This window comes from Pipistrellus hanaki, assembly GCF_964339955.1.
Source record: "Pipistrellus hanaki genome assembly, chromosome: 5".
In the NCBI taxonomy this organism is placed as follows: Eukaryota; Metazoa; Chordata; class Mammalia; order Chiroptera; family Vespertilionidae; genus Pipistrellus; species Pipistrellus hanaki.
The window spans coordinates 90,286,332-90,304,126 of record NC_140507.1 but is presented as its reverse complement, the minus strand read 5'-3'; the positions used below and the strand labels follow the sequence as shown (position 1 = coordinate 90,304,126).

Here is a 17,795-nt window from a genome sequence, read left to right as displayed (position 1 = left end):
CGCCCCGCGCCCCGCGCCCCGCGCCCCGCGCCCCGCGCCCCGCGCCCCGCGCCCCGCGCCCCGCGCCCGCCGTGGTGCGTACCGCGGACGGAGAGCCTGGCGCTGGTGCGGTCGTCGCGGCTCTCGCACACATACTCGCCCGCATCCTCCGCCCGCAGGCCGGACACCGTGAGGGAGCGCCGGGGCCCCTCGGCCGCCATCTGGAAGCGCTTGCCCTCCCGCAGCTGCGTGCTCCCGCAGCGCCACACCACCTCGGCCTGCGCCGGGCTCAGCTCGCAGGCCAGCGTCACCGTGCCGCCCAGCTCCCCGCTCACCGGCTCCAAGGGCTGGCAGAACCTGGCGGCCACCTCTGCGGACAGGAAGGAGTCAGCCCGGAGGCCCCCTCTGTGCTTTCGTGCGCCCCGAGCCCCACGGTACCCACTCCCGGACACCGCCCTCGGGTGACCCAGCAGGCGGGATTCGCAGGGACCGCGCCGCCCGCTGACCTTCCACCTGCACCGGGAAGTCCTGCGCCGCGGCGCCCACGCGGCAGCTGTACACCGCGCTGTCCAGAGTCTGCGTGCCCCGCACCGTCAGCGTGTGCGTGTCCCCCAGGCTGGCCATCTGGTGCCGCTTGCTGCGCCGGATCTCCACGCCGTCCTTGAGCCACGTCACCGCAGCCACGGAGGGCGCGGCCATCGTGGCGGTCAGGACGATGTCCTCGTGCTCTTTGACCACCACAATCGCCCTGCGGTCGGGTCTCTCCGGGGCTGGGGGCTCAGGCTCTGGCTCTGGGGTGCAGCGAGGAGGAGCGGGAGGGTTAGTCATCAAGAAAGGGGGGACCCTGCTTCCCTGGCCTGGTCCCTGCCTCCTTCCGACCATTCCAAGGGAGGAGACCTGAAGTGGGACTGGCCCAAGCTCCAACTGCTATGCGATGCCTTGCTCACCCAGGGCTTGGCTGCTGCTTCCACTGAGCAGACCCAAAAGGGAATGCCTCAGAGCGCCTCACCCCCTGATGGCCATCCAGGCTCTCAGGGCCATAAAGAGCAGCCAAGAGGAGCCCCCTGCAGGGGACCGCAGGCCTGGAGCCACAGGCTCTAACCAGGAGCCTAGAGGCATGAATGGCTGCCCTCCAGGGAGCCTGGGTCCAGGACAAAGGCTCCGCATGTGGGGGGGAGTGCGCAGCAGCACCAAAGGGGGAAGGGGAAAGCCCCAGAAGGCACCCAAGTGGGTCCTGTAAGAGCCCACCCAGGGCAGCACCTGAAGACATGCTGGCTGTACGATGGGGCCACACCTGGGCACAGGGCCGTGCCCGCCAGCTCAAGACAAACACCTGCAGCAAGACTGAAACCCAGCGGGGGCTGTAAGGGACAGGTAGCACACCAGCAGGACCAGGACCAGCCCAGGATGTGCCCCAGGAGAGGCCAGATCCCCGGACTGACTTAACAATTGCTGGACAATTAGGAACCCAAGGCCAGAGGTAGGGACCCAGACTCCACTGTGGAAAAAGGCATCCACAGCCAGCGGCCCCTCTGCTGAGGGTCCCCAGAGCGAGGCTGGACTCGGTAATTGCAAAGGGGGACTGAAAACACAAAACTGTCTGCTCTAGGCCTCAGCCCTTAAGGGTCTGCAGAAGCCTCCATGAGAGGTTCCATTTTGGGGAGGGTGAGGAGGTGACAAAGAGGAGCAAAAACCTGGGACAAAAGATGTCCAGAATGCCTTGCACTAGAGGCTTCAGCCCATGTCCTCAGTCATAACAGGTCGGTAGAGGACATAGGCCTGAGGCAGGGCATGTCCATAGAAACCACAACAGGTGCAACCACACCAACAGTCCTTGCACAGCCTTTCAAGACATTGCCTGTCACTGATCGGCCAGGTACCTGTCCTCTCTGCCCAGGGAGGCAGGTGGGACCCACCTGGGACATCTAGACGAAATGTGACCTTCTGGCCCCCGGCCTCGCAGCTGTACTCCCCGCTGTCCCCCTTGGCCGCCTGCTGCAGCACCAGCCGCCGGGTGCAGCCCGTGGCCTCCACACGCACTTTCGAGCTCCCACTCAGCTTCTTGCCATCCTTGTACCACGTCACCTCCGTCTGGGCCTGGGCTACCTCGCAGCTCAGCGTGGCACTGGCCCCGGCCATGGCCTTCACCTCGCCGTGTGCAGACTGCTCCTTGGCAAACACCACCTTGGGCTCTGTGGACAGGGAGGCACACACGGGGTCAAAGATATTTTCTAAATCAGGAGGACAGCACTCTGGATGCAAGGACTAAGTAAGGAGGTGGCAGGATGGGAAAATTTTCAAGGCTCTGTGTGGCCTGCAGAAGCCCCAGCACCTTCTCAGCACAAGTAGCTCATTCATCTGCACATTGACTCCTGCCCAGGGGGCGGTCCCTGCTGGAGACACCATGATGGACTTCTCCGGAGCACACACCCTCTAGCAGAGGGACTTCAGGCCATGAGGGGTGCACACACCCTCCCCAGGTGACCAAGTCTTTCCTGGATGTGCAGGGAGCATTCCCACCCAGCCAGGGACAGGTCCTGGGCTCCACCTCCCACCTGCCTTCCGTGTGTCACCTGCTGGCCTCCTAGGTCAGTGGTCAGCAAACTCATTAATCAACAGAGCCAAATATCAACAGTATAAAGACTGAAATTTCTTTTGAGAACCAAAAACCGACTTCTGTGCATGGGCCACGAAGTTTCAATCGCACTGTACTTGCACACCCTCAGGTGGTATTTTGTGGAAGAGCCACACTCCAGAGGCCCAAGAGCCACATGTGGCTCTTGAGCTGCAGTTTGCAGACACTGTCCTAGGAGATTGAGCTGTGCCTCCTGAGCCTGTCTCTTCCTGGTTTGGATGACTCACAAAATGGTGCACCTTGGCTAAGTTTTCGTTCTTTACTGTTTGCTCTTCTATGGCGTGTCTGTTATTGGGTGTTTGGGGCACCGTAATACTTCTCCCCACTCCCACCAACTCTGATGATGTATCTTTTGCGTAAATCATATTATGTGAATTTCACACTTGTATGTTTTGCTTTATTTCCTGCTGACAAAAGTGGTGACTGTGAGCCCCTTTGCCTAGTCCTTCAACTGTCACTTAGTGTCATTAGCTTGTTGTCCTTCAGTATCGTTTATTAGAAAAAGGATGATCCCTTTTTTTATAATTGGTTAAGAATCTATGACATGAATAGATATTGATAAATATTTCTTCTAGATTTGTGACATTAAATGTTATCAAAACTCAGCTCTGCACTGATGAAATGATCACTTCATATTTTAGTTTCAATCTGCTCACATCATGAGTGAGGTTGACTTGCTGACCTTTGTGGTGCTCACACAGCTGGGCTGTGACTTTCTTTATAGTGCATCATCCTCTTACGACATTGCCCATACATTTTAATACTACTTAGCTTCAGATATTGGCCTTGGCTTCCACAATGGATTGGCCCATTATTTGAACTCTCTGTATCAATCAGATGTTGGTGATAGATGTCATGCTGTTGCCACATAATAAGCAGGGACTCTGTCCTTCTCTAGCTCTAGAAGGATCTCCACGAACACGCAATAATTTCCTTACAGAATAGTTCGTATAATTTTCCTGTGGAGCCACTGGGTGTCATCTTCACCTGTAAGAACTTTGTTTTTAATTGTTGTTCAATTTATTTAAAAGGTTGTAGGAATATCAGCCGGGACCGGTTTGGCTCAGTGGATAGAGTGTCGGCTTGGGGACTGAAAGGTCCCGGGTTCGATTCCGGTCAAGGGCATGTGCCTTGGTTGCGGGCATATCCCCAGTGGGGGGTGTGCAAGAGGCAGCTTATCGATGACTCTCTCTCATCGATGTTTCTAACTCTCTCTCTCTCCCCCTTCCTCTCTGTATAAAATCAATAAAATATATTAAAAAAAATAAAAAAATAAAATAAAAGGTTGTTGGAATATCAGAGCTGTCAAAATCTTATGTCAATTGTCACATAGTTTTCTAATAATTTGGTCAAATTCTCAAACCTTTTCATATTTACTCCTACAAAATAATTTGTCATATTCTCTAAAGTAACAATTAAAAATGTATACTGGATTCTTTTGTATCTGTACACACCCAAAAGTTATTGTACACAGACATAACATCAAACTATCATGTAGAGGCACCTGGAAGTCAATTTGAGGTTAAAACTCTCCTAATAAAATGAAAACACAATTAGTTCACAGACAGGGATGAATACACATGAGTTGTTAGGAAACACTATGGCATAAATACTGACAAAACAGTCAAGGGCTATTACTATAGTGACTTGTCTTCAACAAGGCATGCAGTGTGGGAGAAGCTCCTTACTCCTCTCCATGTCTAAATCTGTACATCAGACTCTTGGGGGATTCTGACACAGGACACAAAAGGAAACCAATATGTGCTTTAGGAAGAGAATTCCAGACCTGACAGGTACAGGTCCCTGGCACACACCTGCCAATCCTCTGATCCTTCTTCACATTGGCACAGACCTTGCAAGAATACTCGGATCTAGATTTTGGGACAAGTGACGGTGCACTAACTTCTAAATCCACAAGCAAGGGTGTGCACTAAAAAGCTACAATTTGCCAACACACTGTTTAGTCTTGAGATGGATCAGAGTAAAACTGGGTGGCAGGAACTTCCCCATATTCTCTTGTAAAGAAATTCAAATGTGTCTCTGCCCATGTTGCTGGGTGCGGGCATCTGGGAGCTACCAGGATGTGGGGAGTAGAAAATTCACATGACACAGGTAAGAGACGTCTGGTCTACCTCAGACTCCATGTGACAGGTAGAGCCTGAGTCCTGGCTGGTGAGGAGCACCCAGAAGGCTCTGGCAGGTGCTGGGAACCATGACTGAGCAAAACCTGAGCACCGCTCCGCGTGTACAGGATCACCTCTCCCTTCTGCGCACACTCTGACCATGGAATGATATGGGAGATGGAGGATAGAAGGCTAAAGAGGTGAGGTCCAGTGGAAAGAGAGACAGGGTGTGTCCGGCGGTAGTCATTACCTACACACAAAGCTCAGTTACTGCCACCAAAGAACTGACCTGGGACATCCAGATGGAAGGTGACCTTCTGGCCCCCGGCCTCGCAGCTGTACTCCCCGCTGTCCCCCTTGGCCGCCTGCTGCAGCACCAGCCGCCGGGTGCAGCCCGTGGCCTCCACACGCACTTTCGAGCTCCCACTCAGCTTCTTGCCATCCTTGTACCACGTCACCTCCGTCTGGGCCTGGGCCACCTCGCAGCTCAGCGTGGCACTGGCCCCGGCCATGGCCTTCACCTCGCCGTGTGCAGACTGCTCCTTGGCAAACACCACTTTGGACTCTGCGAACATGGAGGCACACACAGAGTCAAAAATATTTTCTAAATCAGGAGGACAGCACTCTGGATGCAAGGAATAAGTAAGGAGGTGGCAGGACAGGAAAATCTTCAAGGCTCTGTGTGACCTGCAGAAGCCCCAGCACCTTCTCAGCACAAGTAGCTCATTCATCTGCACACTGACCCCTGCCTAGGGGGCGGTCCCTGCTGGAGACAGGTGATGGACTTCTCCTGATCACACACCCTCTAGCAGAGGGACTTCAGGCCAGGAGGTGTGCACACACCCTCCCCAGGTGACCAAGTCTTTCCTGGATGTGCAGGGAGCATTCCCACCCAGCCAGGGACAGGTCCTGGGCTCCACCTCCCACCTGCCTTCCATGTGTGACCTGCTGGCCTCCTAGGGGACTGAGCTGTGCCTCCTGAGCCTGTCTCTTCCATGGTGTGGATGACTCACAAAATGATGCACCTTGGCTATGTTTTTGGTCTTTACTGTTTGCTCTTCTATGGTGTGTCTGTTATTGGGATTTGGGGCACAATAATGCTTTTTCCCACTCCCACCAAGTCATAGATGTATCTTTTGCATAAGTCATATTATCTGAATTTGACTTCACTTTTTCACACTTTTATACGTTTTTTTCCTGCTGACAAAAGTGGTGACTGTGAGCCCCATTGACTGTTCCTGCTCTTAAAAGGAAAGCTTTCAAGTGTCACTTAGTATCATTAGCTGATCTTCCATCAGGATCATTTATCAGAAGAAGAATGAATTGCTTTCTTTATAATTGGTTAAGAATCTATGGTATTGCTGAAACCGGTTTGGCTCAGTGGTAGAGCGTCCGTCTGCGGACTGAAAGGTCCCAGGTTCAATTCCGGTCAAGGCCATGTACCTGAGTTGCGGGCACATCCCCAGTAGGGGGTGGGCAAAAGGCAGCTGGTCGATGTTTCTCTCTCATCGACGTTTCTAGCTCTCTATATCTCTCCCGTCCTCTCTGTAAAAAATCAATAAAATATATTTTTAAAAAAGAATCTATGGCATAAATAGTTATTGATAAATATTTCTTCTAGATTTCTGATATTAAATGTTATCAAAACTCAGCTCTGCACTGATGAGGCAATCACTTTCTATTTCAGTTTCAATCTGCTCACATCACGAGTGAGGTTGATTTGCTGACCTTTGTGGTGCTCACACAGCGGGGCCGAGACTTTTTTATAGTGAATCGCCCTGGTAATACATTGCCCATTCATTTCGATACTACTTAGCTTCAGATGTTGGCCTTGGCCTCCACAGTGGATTGGCCCATTATTTGAACTGTCCCTATCACATGGTGGTGATAAATGTCATGCTGGTGCCACGTAATAAGCCAGGGACTCTTTGTCCTTCTCTAGCTCTAGAAGGATCTCCATGAACATGCAATAATTTCCTTATAGAATAGTTCGTATAATTTTCCTGTGGAGCCACTGGGTGTCATCTTCACCTATAAGAACTTTTAAGGTGGTTCCATTTACTGAAAAGAATTGTAGGACTATTTTAGCTGTCAAAAACTTACAACACTTTCATATAGTTTTGTAACAATTTGGTCAATTTCTCAAAATTTTTCATAAATTACTCCAACAAAATCTTTTGTCATATTCTCTTAAAGTAACAATTAAAAATGTATAGTGGAATTTTTTGTATGTATACACACCCACAAGTTATTTTACACAGATATAACACTACACTATTATGTAGAGGCACCTGAAAGTTGATTTGAGGTTAAAACTCTCCTAACAAAATGAAAACACAGTTAGTTCACAGACCTCTCTGTGAAAAAAGCAGACAAGGATGAATACACATGAGTCGTTAGGAAACACTATGGCATAAATACTGACAAAACAGTCAAGGGCTATCGCTATAGTTCCTTGTCTTCAACAAGGGGTGCAGTGTGGGAGAAGCTCCTTATTCCTCTCCATGTCTAAATCTATACATCAGACTCCCGGGGGGATTATGACACAGGACACAAAAAGAAACTAAGATGTACTTTAGGAAGAGAATTCCAGACCTCACATGTGCAGGTCCACGGCACACCCCAGCCAATCCTCTACTCCTTCTTTACTTTTTGCAAAGACCTTGCAAGAAATCATGGATCTAGATTTTGCAACAAGTGAAGATCTAGCAACTTCTACATCCACATACAAAGGAGCGCCCTAAAAAGCTACTATTTGCCAACATACTGTTCAGTCTTGAGATGGATGCAAGTAAGACTGGGTGGCAGGAACTTCTCCATATTCTGTTGTCATGAAATTTAAATGTGTCTCTCTCTGTCCTTGTTGCTGGGTGCGGGCATCTGGGAACTAGCAGGATGTAGGGAGTAGAAAAATCACATGACACAGGTAAGAGACATCTGGTCTACCTCAGACTCCAGGTGAGGAGCTGGTGAGAAGTACCCAGTAGGCTCTGGAGGGTGCTGGGAACCATGACTGAGCAAAACCTGAGCACCACTCTGCATGTACAAGATCACCTCTCCCTTCTGCTCACACTCTGACCACCCAGCCTGGTCTGGCCCCAACACTGGGATGACATGGGAGATGGAGGATAGAAGGCTAAAGAGGTGAGGTCCAGTGGAAAGAGAGACAGGGTATGTCCGGCTGAAGTCATTACCTACACACAAAGCTAAGTTAGTGCCACCAAAGAACTGACCTGGGACATCCAGATGGAAGGTGACCTTCTGGCCCCCGGCCTCGCAGCTGTACTCCCCGCTGTCCCCCTTGGCCGCCTGCTGCAGCACCAGCCGCCGGGTGCAGCCCGTGGCCTCCACACGCACTTTCGAGCTCCCACTCAGCTTCTTGCCATCCTTGTACCACGTCACCTCCGTCTGGGCCTGGGCCACCTCGCAGCTCAGCGTGGCACTGGCCCCGGCCATGGCCTTCACCTCGCCGTGTGCAGACTGCTCCTTGGCAAACACCACTTTGGACTCTGCGAACATGGAGGCACACACAGAGTCAAAAATATTTTCTAAATCAGGAGGACAGCACTCTGGATGCAAGGAATAAGTAAGGAGGTGGCAGGACAGGAAAATCTTCAAGGCTCTGTGTGACCTGCAGAAGCCCCAGCACCTTCTCAGCACAAGTAGCTCATTCATCTGCACACTGACCCCTGCCTAGGGGGCGGTCCCTGCTGGAGACAGGTGATGGACTTCTCCTGATCACACACCCTCTAGCAGAGGGACTTCAGGCCAGGAGGTGTGCACACACCCTCCCCAGGTGACCAAGTCTTTCCTGGATGTGCAGGGAGCATTCCCACCCAGCCAGGGACAGGTCCTGGGCTCCACCTCCCACCTGCCTTCCATGTGTGACCTGCTGGCCTCCTAGGGGACTGAGCTGTGCCTCCTGAGCCTGTCTCTTCCATGGTGTGGATGACTCACAAAATGATGCACCTTGGCTATGTTTTTGGTCTTTACTGTTTGCTCTTCTATGGTGTGTCTGTTATTGGGATTTGGGGCACAATAATGCTTTTTCCCACTCCCACCAAGTCATAGATGTATCTTTTGCATAAGTCATATTATCTGAATTTGACTTCACTTTTTCACACTTTTATACGTTTTTTTCCTGCTGACAAAAGTGGTGACTGTGAGCCCCATTGACTGTTCCTGCTCTTAAAAGGAAAGCTTTCAAGTGTCACTTAGTATCATTAGCTGATCTTCCATCAGGATCATTTATCAGAAGAAGAATGAATTGCTTTCTTTATAATTGGTTAAGAATCTATGGTATTGCTGAAACCGGTTTGGCTCAGTGGTAGAGCGTCCGTCTGCGGACTGAAAGGTCCCAGGTTCAATTCCGGTCAAGGCCATGTACCTGAGTTGCGGGCACATCCCCAGTAGGGGGTGGGCAAAAGGCAGCTGGTCGATGTTTCTCTCTCATCGACGTTTCTAGCTCTCTATATCTCTCCCGTCCTCTCTGTAAAAAATCAATAAAATATATTTTTAAAAAAGAATCTATGGCATAAATAGTTATTGATAAATATTTCTTCTAGATTTCTGATATTAAATGTTATCAAAACTCAGCTCTGCACTGATGAGGCAATCACTTTCTATTTCAGTTTCAATCTGCTCACATCACGAGTGAGGTTGATTTGCTGACCTTTGTGGTGCTCACACAGCGGGGCCGAGACTTTTTTATAGTGAATCGCCCTGGTAATACATTGCCCATTCATTTCGATACTACTTAGCTTCAGATGTTGGCCTTGGCCTCCACAGTGGATTGGCCCATTATTTGAACTGTCCCTATCACATGGTGGTGATAAATGTCATGCTGGTGCCACGTAATAAGCCAGGGACTCTTTGTCCTTCTCTAGCTCTAGAAGGATCTCCATGAACATGCAATAATTTCCTTATAGAATAGTTCGTATAATTTTCCTGTGGAGCCACTGGGTGTCATCTTCACCTATAAGAACTTTTAAGGTGGTTCCATTTACTGAAAAGAATTGTAGGACTATTTTAGCTGTCAAAAACTTACAACACTTTCATATAGTTTTGTAACAATTTGGTCAATTTCTCAAAATTTTTCATAAATTACTCCAACAAAATCTTTTGTCATATTCTCTTAAAGTAACAATTAAAAATGTATAGTGGAATTTTTTGTATGTATACACACCCACAAGTTATTTTACACAGATATAACACTACACTATTATGTAGAGGCACCTGAAAGTTGATTTGAGGTTAAAACTCTCCTAACAAAATGAAAACACAGTTAGTTCACAGACCTCTCTGTGAAAAAAGCAGACAAGGATGAATACACATGAGTCGTTAGGAAACACTATGGCATAAATACTGACAAAACAGTCAAGGGCTATCGCTATAGTTCCTTGTCTTCAACAAGGGGTGCAGTGTGGGAGAAGCTCCTTATTCCTCTCCATGTCTAAATCTATACATCAGACTCCCGGGGGGATTATGACACAGGACACAAAAAGAAACTAAGATGTACTTTAGGAAGAGAATTCCAGACCTCACATGTGCAGGTCCACGGCACACCCCAGCCAATCCTCTACTCCTTCTTTACTTTTTGCAAAGACCTTGCAAGAAATCATGGATCTAGATTTTGCAACAAGTGAAGATCTAGCAACTTCTACATCCACATACAAAGGAGCGCCCTAAAAAGCTACTATTTGCCAACATACTGTTCAGTCTTGAGATGGATGCAAGTAAGACTGGGTGGCAGGAACTTCTCCATATTCTGTTGTCATGAAATTTAAATGTGTCTCTCTCTGTCCTTGTTGCTGGGTGCGGGCATCTGGGAACTAGCAGGATGTAGGGAGTAGAAAAATCACATGACACAGGTAAGAGACATCTGGTCTACCTCAGACTCCAGGTGAGGAGCTGGTGAGAAGTACCCAGTAGGCTCTGGAGGGTGCTGGGAACCATGACTGAGCAAAACCTGAGCACCACTCTGCATGTACAAGATCACCTCTCCCTTCTGCTCACACTCTGACCACCCAGCCTGGTCTGGCCCCAACACTGGGATGACATGGGAGATGGAGGATAGAAGGCTAAAGAGGTGAGGTCCAGTGGAAAGAGAGACAGGGTATGTCCGGCTGAAGTCATTACCTACACACAAAGCTAAGTTAGTGCCACCAAAGAACTGACCTGGGACATCCAGATGGAAGGTGACCTTCTGGCCCCCGGCCTCGCAGCTGTACTCCCCGCTGTCCCCCTTGGCCGCCTGCTGCAGCACCAGCCGCCGGGTGCAGCCCGTGGCCTCCACACGCACTTTTGAGCTCCCACTCAGCTTCTTGCCGTCCTTGTACCACGTCACCTCCGTCTGGGCCTGGGCCACCTCGCAGCTCAGCGTGGCACTGGCCCCGGCCATGGCCTTCACCTCGCCGTGTGCAGACTGCTCCTTGGCAAACACCACCGTGGGCTCTGTGAACAGGGAGAGATACACAGGGTCAGAGTTACTTTCTAAATCAGGAGGACAGCACTGGGTCAGAAGGACTAAGGAGGGAGATGGCAGGACAGGGAAATCCTCAAGGCTCAGTATAGCCTGCAGAAGCCCCAGCATCTTCTCAGCACAAGTAGCTCGTTCATCTGCACATTAACCACTGCCCAGGGGGGTGATCCCTGCTGGGGACACAGTGATGGACTTCTCTAGAGCACACACCCTCTAGCAGAGGGACTTCAGGTCATGTGGGGTGCACACACCCTCCCAGGTGACCAAGTCTTTCCTGGATGTGCAGGGAGCATTCCCACCCAGCCAGGGACAGGTCCTAGGATCCACCTCCCACCTGCCTTCCATGTGTGACCTGCTGGCCTCCTAGGGGACTGAGCTGTGCCTCCTGAGCCTGTCTCTTCCATGGTGTGGATGACTCACAAAGTGGTGCACCTTGGCTATGTTTTCGGTCTTCACCGTTTGCTTTTCTATGGTGTGTCTGTTATTGGATGTTTGGGGCACCATAATACTTCTCCCCACTCCCACCAACTCTGATGATGTATCATTTGTGTAAATCATATTATCTGAATTTCATTTCAGTTTTTTACACTTTTATAAGATTTACCCTGTTTCCCCGAAAATAAGACAGTGTCTTATATTAATTTTTGCTCCCATTGGATGCGCTAGGTCTTATTATCAGGGGATTTCTTAGTTTTCCATGAAGAAGAATACGGTACACATTTATTGTTAAATGAAAATAAAGGAAATTTATAGCCTGTATATGGTACGGTAGTATGGTACTTGTCAACACAATCCAGACAAACTGTGAATCCTACAGTATCAAGAATTTACTCATTTATTCAATGACAATCATGTCATCATCTTCTGGAACATCATCATAACAATCCAATTCCTGAATTTCCTGGTGAATTTCTTGTGAGTCCATTTCTTTCAGAATCAGTTGACTAAATCTCTCATGTTTAGCAATAGCATTCTGAGAGAGCCTAGGGGGGTCTTATTTTCGGGGGGATGCCTTATATTTCACTCAGAAAGAAGCCTGTAAGTAGGTCTTATTTTCGGAGGATGTTTTATTTTTTGGGAAACACGGTACTTTATTAGAGAGAAACCAAGATGGCGGCCTAGGTAAACACCTAAGCTGCCACCTCATACAACAATTTCAAAACAAAAACTGAAAGAATGGACATCATCCAAAACCACAGGAAAGCTGGCAGAGTGGGAAATCTACAACTAGAAAGAAGGAGAGAGGCTCACGGATTGGATTGGGAGCCTCAAAATGCTGAGGTAGGGAGACGCTCCTGTGCAGACAAGAAGGGCTGCTGAATGCCTGGCTGGCTGGAGGGGAAAGGAAGTCCCTGATTGCAATGAACCCTTTCTGACTGTACTGAACCCCAATCCTGGCCGAAACCCCGGGGACCCAGGCTCATACGGGTGGAGTCCTGACTGTAGAAAAAGGCACCTGGAGACTTAGAGACTGGGAGACTAGGGTAGCTAGGAGCCACAGCGGGCAGGGTCTACAGTCGCGCGTGACTGAGTACGCGCAGAGATCTGACCACGGAGGTTGCTGCTGCCTCTTCATAGCGGAAGGAATCAGAAGCTCCAGACTACAGAGACCCAACGCAATTCCAAGCCAACCCCTGGAGCACCCACGCTCTTGCACAAGGAATTTGGATGGTCAGGCGGAAACTCAGGGGAGCCGCGGAAGGCAGAGGTCACGTGGAAACTCAGGCAAGTGCACAAGGGCAAGGCTGATGAGAAACCAAAACTGTCAGCTCACCCCTGAGACTTTGCCCCATCCAAGCTGAGCACAGAGGCTTTTGCAGTTTTTCAAGTCTGATCCTATAAGACTGTCTCCAATACAGAAGTTATCCCGGAGTAGACACAGCTGATACTCACATCCAATGGGCCTGGAGGTCAATTCCTCCTAGTGATACCAACAACAATCAAGTCTTAACTACAACAAGGCTGTTCACACAGTCCACAAAGGGGAGCACCAAGAGTGTCTACCTCAGATAACAAGAGAGGCTGACCCACCGGAACATATAGAACACCAAACGCACAAAGTAATCCTACCAACGCTGGGAAGCAGCGAAAATGCCGAGACAAGAAAATAGATCTCAAATGAAAGAGAGGGAGGAGAATAAAAGACTGTATATAGAGTTCAAAACCACAGCTATAAGGTTTTTCAAGAATTTCTTAGAAAAGGCTGATAAATTTAATGAGACCCAACTATAAATTAAACATAAACTGACTGAAATAAAAAATATACAGAGATCCAACAGCAGACTGGAGAAACACAAGAATAAAGTAAAAAATTTGGAATACAAAGAGCCAAAGGACACTCCTCTGGAAAAGCAAGAAGAAAGAGAATCCAGAAAGTTGAAGGTAGTGTAAGGAGCCTCTGGGAAAACTTCAAGAGTACCAACATCAGAATTATGGGAGTGCCAGAAGAAGAGAGAGTGCAAGATACTGAAAACCTATTTGAAGAAATAGTGTCCGAAAACTCTCCCCACCTGGTGAAAGAAATAGACTTACAAGTACAGGAAGCACACAGAACCCCAAACAAAAGGAATCCAAAGAATACCAGACAAGACACATCATAACTAAAATGCCAAGGGCAAAAGACAAAGAGAGAATCTAACAAGCAGCAAGAGAAAAGCAGTTGGTTACATATAAGGGAGCACCCATACAACTATCAGCTGATTTCTCAACAGAAACTATGCAAGGGAGTGGCAAGAAATATTCAAAGTGATGAATAGCGAGAACCTACAACCAAGATTACTGTATCTGGCAAAGTTATCATTCAGAATTGAAGGGCAGATAAAGAGCTTCACAGATAAGAAAAAGCCAAAGGAGTTCATCACCACCAAACCAGTATTATATGAAATGCTGAAAGGTATTCTTTAAGAAGAGGAAGAAGAAGAAAAAAGATTTAAAAAATTATGATCACAAATACATATATATCAACAAGTGAATCTAAATATCAAGTGAATTAAAAATCTGAGGAATAGAATAAACTGGTGAGTATAATAGAATCAGGGGCAAAGAAAGGGAGTTGACTGATAATTATCAGGGGAAAAGGGATGTGGGGTGCAGGAAGAGACTGGATTAAAATCATACACCTATGGATGAGGACAATGGGGGGAGGGGAAGGGGGGGTAGGGGCGGGGGGGGGGGGGACCGGGTGGAAGAGAGCTATGGGGGGGGGGAAGGAGAAACAATTGTAATAATCTGAGCAATAAATATTTATTAATAAAATAAAATAAAATAAAAAATAAAAGATTTATTTTATTTCCTGCTGACAAAAGTGGTGCCTGTGAGCCCTCTTGCCTGTTTCTGCTCTAACAAGCAAAGTTTGCAAGTGTCACGTAGTGTAATTAGCTTGTTTTCGTTCAGTATCATTTATCAGAAGAAGGATGAACTGTTTTCTTTATAATTGATTAAGAATCTATGACATGAATAGATATTGATAAACATTTCTTCTAGATTTGTGACATTAAATGCTATCAAAACTCAGCTCTGCACTGGTGAGGCGATCACTTCATATTTTAGTTTCAATCTGCTCATGTCATGAGAGAGGTTGATTTGCTGACTTTCGTTTATAGTGCTCACACAGCTGGGCTGTGAATTTTTTATAGTGCATTGTCCTTTTAATACATTGCCCATTCATTTTGGCACTACTTAGTTTCAGATTTTGGCCTTGGTCTCCAAAAAGGATTGACCCATTATTTGAACTCTCCCTATCAATCAGATGTTGGTGATAGAGGTCATGCTGGTGCCACATATTAAGCCAGGGACTCTATGTCCTTCTCTAGCTCTAGAAAGATCTCCATGAACATGCAATAATTTCTTTACAGAATGGTTCATATAATTTTCTTTTTTAAAAATAATATTTTAAAATATATTTTTATTGATTTTTTTTTTACAGAGAGGAAAGGAGAGGGATAGAGAGCTAGAAACATCGATGAGAACATCAACCAGCTGCATCCTGCACATTCCCCACTGGGGATGTGCCTGCAACCAATGTACATGCCCTTGACTGGAATTGAACGTGGGACCTCTCAGTCCACAGACCGACGCTCTATCCACTGAGCCAAACCGGTTTTGGCAGTTCATATAATTTTCCATTGGAGCCACTGGGGTGTCATCTTCACCTATAAGAACTATTTTTTATTGTGGTTCCATTTATTAAAAAGGATTGTAGAACTATTTGAGCTGTCAAAATCTTATGCCATTTTCATATAGTTTTCTAATAATTTGGTCAATTTCTCAAACCTTTCATATTTACTCCTACAAAATCATTTGTCATATTCTCCTAAAGTAACAATTAAAAATGTATAGTGAATTTTTTCTGTATGTATAATATCCACAAGTTATTTTACACAGATATAACACTACACTATTATGTAGAGGCACCTGAAAGTCGATTTGAGGTTAAAACTCTCCTAACAAAATGAAAACACAGTTCACAGACATCTCCGTGAACAAAGCAGACAGGGACAAATACACATGAGTCGTTAGGAAACACTATGACATAAATACTGACTCAACTATCGCTATAGTTACTTGCCTTCAACAAGGCGTGCACTGTGGGAGAAGCTCTTTATTCCCCTCTATGTCTAAATCTATACATTAGACTCCCAGGGGATTCTGACAGGACACAAAAAGAAACCAAGATATACTTTAAGAAGAGAATGCCAGACCTCACATGTGCAGGTCCATGGCACACACCTGCCAACTCTGCTCCTTCTTTACTTTTTGCAAAGACCTTTAAAGAAATCATGGATCTAGATTTTGCAACGAGTAAGGATTCAGCAACTTCTACATCCACACACAAAGGAGTGCCCTAAAAAGCTACAATTTGCTAACACACGGTTCAGTCTTGAAATTGATGCAAGTAAGACTGGGTGGAAGGAACTTCCCCATAAAATGTTGTAAGGAAAGCCAAACCTGTCTCTGCCCGTGTTGCTGGGTGCGGGCATCTGGAAGCTAGCAGGACTTGGGGAGTAGGAAATTCACATGACACAGGTAAGAGACGTCTGGTCTACCTCAAACTCCATGTGACAGGTAGAGCCTGAGTCCCGGCTGGTGAGGAGCACCCAGAAGGCTCTGGCAGGTGCTGGGAACGATGACTGAACAAAACCTGAGCAGCACTCCACGTGTACAGGATCACCTCTCCCTTCTGCTCACACTTTGACCACCCAGCCTGGTCTGGCCCCACCACTGGGATGATATGGGAGATGGAGGATAGAAGGAAAGGGCGTCAGGGTGTAGTCACTACCTACACACAAAGCTCAGTTAGTGCCACCAAAGAACTGACCTGGGACATCCAGATGGAAGGTGACCTTCTGGCCCCCGGCCTCGCAGCTGTACTCCCCGCTGTCCCCCTTGGCCGCCTGCTGCAGCACCAGCCGCCGGGTGCAGCCCGTGGCCTCCACACGCACTTTCGAGCTCCCACTCAGCTTCTTGCCATCCTTGTACCACGTCACCTCCGTCTGGGCCTGGGCCACCTCGCAGCTCAGCGTGGCACTGGCCCCGGCCATGGCCTTCACCTCGCTGTGTGCAGACTGCTCCTTGGCAAACACCACCTTGGGCTCTGTGGACAGAAAGGGACACACAGGGTCAAAGATATTTTCTAAATCAGGAGGACAGCACTGGGTCAGAAGGACTAAGGAGGGAGATGGCAGGACAGGGAAATCCTCAAGGCTCAGTATGGCTTGCAGAAGCCCCAGCACCTTCTCAGCACAAGTATCTCATTCATCTGCACATTAACCACTGCCCAGGGGGGTGATCCCTGCTGGGGACACCGTGATGGACTTCTCCGGAGCACACACCCTCTAGCAGAGGGACTTCAGGCCAGGCGGGGTGCACACACCCTCCCCAGGTGACCAAATCTTTCCTGGATGTGCAGGGAGCATTCCCACAGACTGAGTGACTGGTCCTGGGCTCCACCTCCCACCTGCCTTCCATGTGTGACCTGCTGGCCTCCCAGGGGACTGAGCTGTGCCTCCTGATCCTGTCTCTTCCGTGGTGTGGATGACTCACAAAGTGGTGGGCCTTGGCTATGTTTTTAATCTTTACTGTTTGCTCTTCTGTGGTGTGTCTGTTCATGGGTGTTTGGGGCACCGTAATACTTCTCCCCACTCCCACCAAGTCTAATGATGTATCTTTTGGGTAAATCATCATTATCTCAATTTGACTTCAGTTTTTCACACTTTTATACATTTTACTTTATTTTCTGCTAACAAAAGTGGTTACTGTGAGCCCGCTTCCTGTTCCTGCTCTAACAAGCAAAGTTTGCAAGTGTCACGTAGTGTCATTAGGTGGTTTTCCTTCAGTATCATTTATCAGAAGAAGGATGAACTGTTTTCTTTATAATAGGACAAGAATCTATGGCATGAATAGATATTGAGAAACAATTCTTCTAGATGTCTGACGTTAAATGTTATCAAAACTTAACTCTGCACTGATTAGACGATCACTTCATATTTTAGTTTCAATCTGATATTGTCATAAGTGATGTTGATTTTTTGACCTTTGCAGTGCTCACACAGCTGGGCTGAGACTTTTATATACTGCA

The 17,795-nt window shown here is 47.9% G+C and overlaps 1 protein-coding gene across 1 annotated transcript in view; it reads right to left on the bottom strand.

The window, feature by feature from the left end:
* The window catches only part of OBSCN (obscurin, cytoskeletal calmodulin and titin-interacting RhoGEF), a gene marked incomplete at its 5' end in the record, with an annotated part of 160,607 nt that overhangs the window by 85,212 nt on the left and 57,600 nt on the right, over positions 1-17,795 (bottom strand). The window contains 7 exon segments of the mRNA XM_084885131.1: positions 83-349; positions 486-770; positions 1,896-2,171; positions 5,027-5,302; positions 7,971-8,246; positions 10,915-11,190; positions 16,536-16,811. Coding sequence (XP_084741257.1) covers positions 83-349; positions 486-770; positions 1,896-2,171; positions 5,027-5,302; positions 7,971-8,246; positions 10,915-11,190; positions 16,536-16,811 — 1,932 coding nt within the window.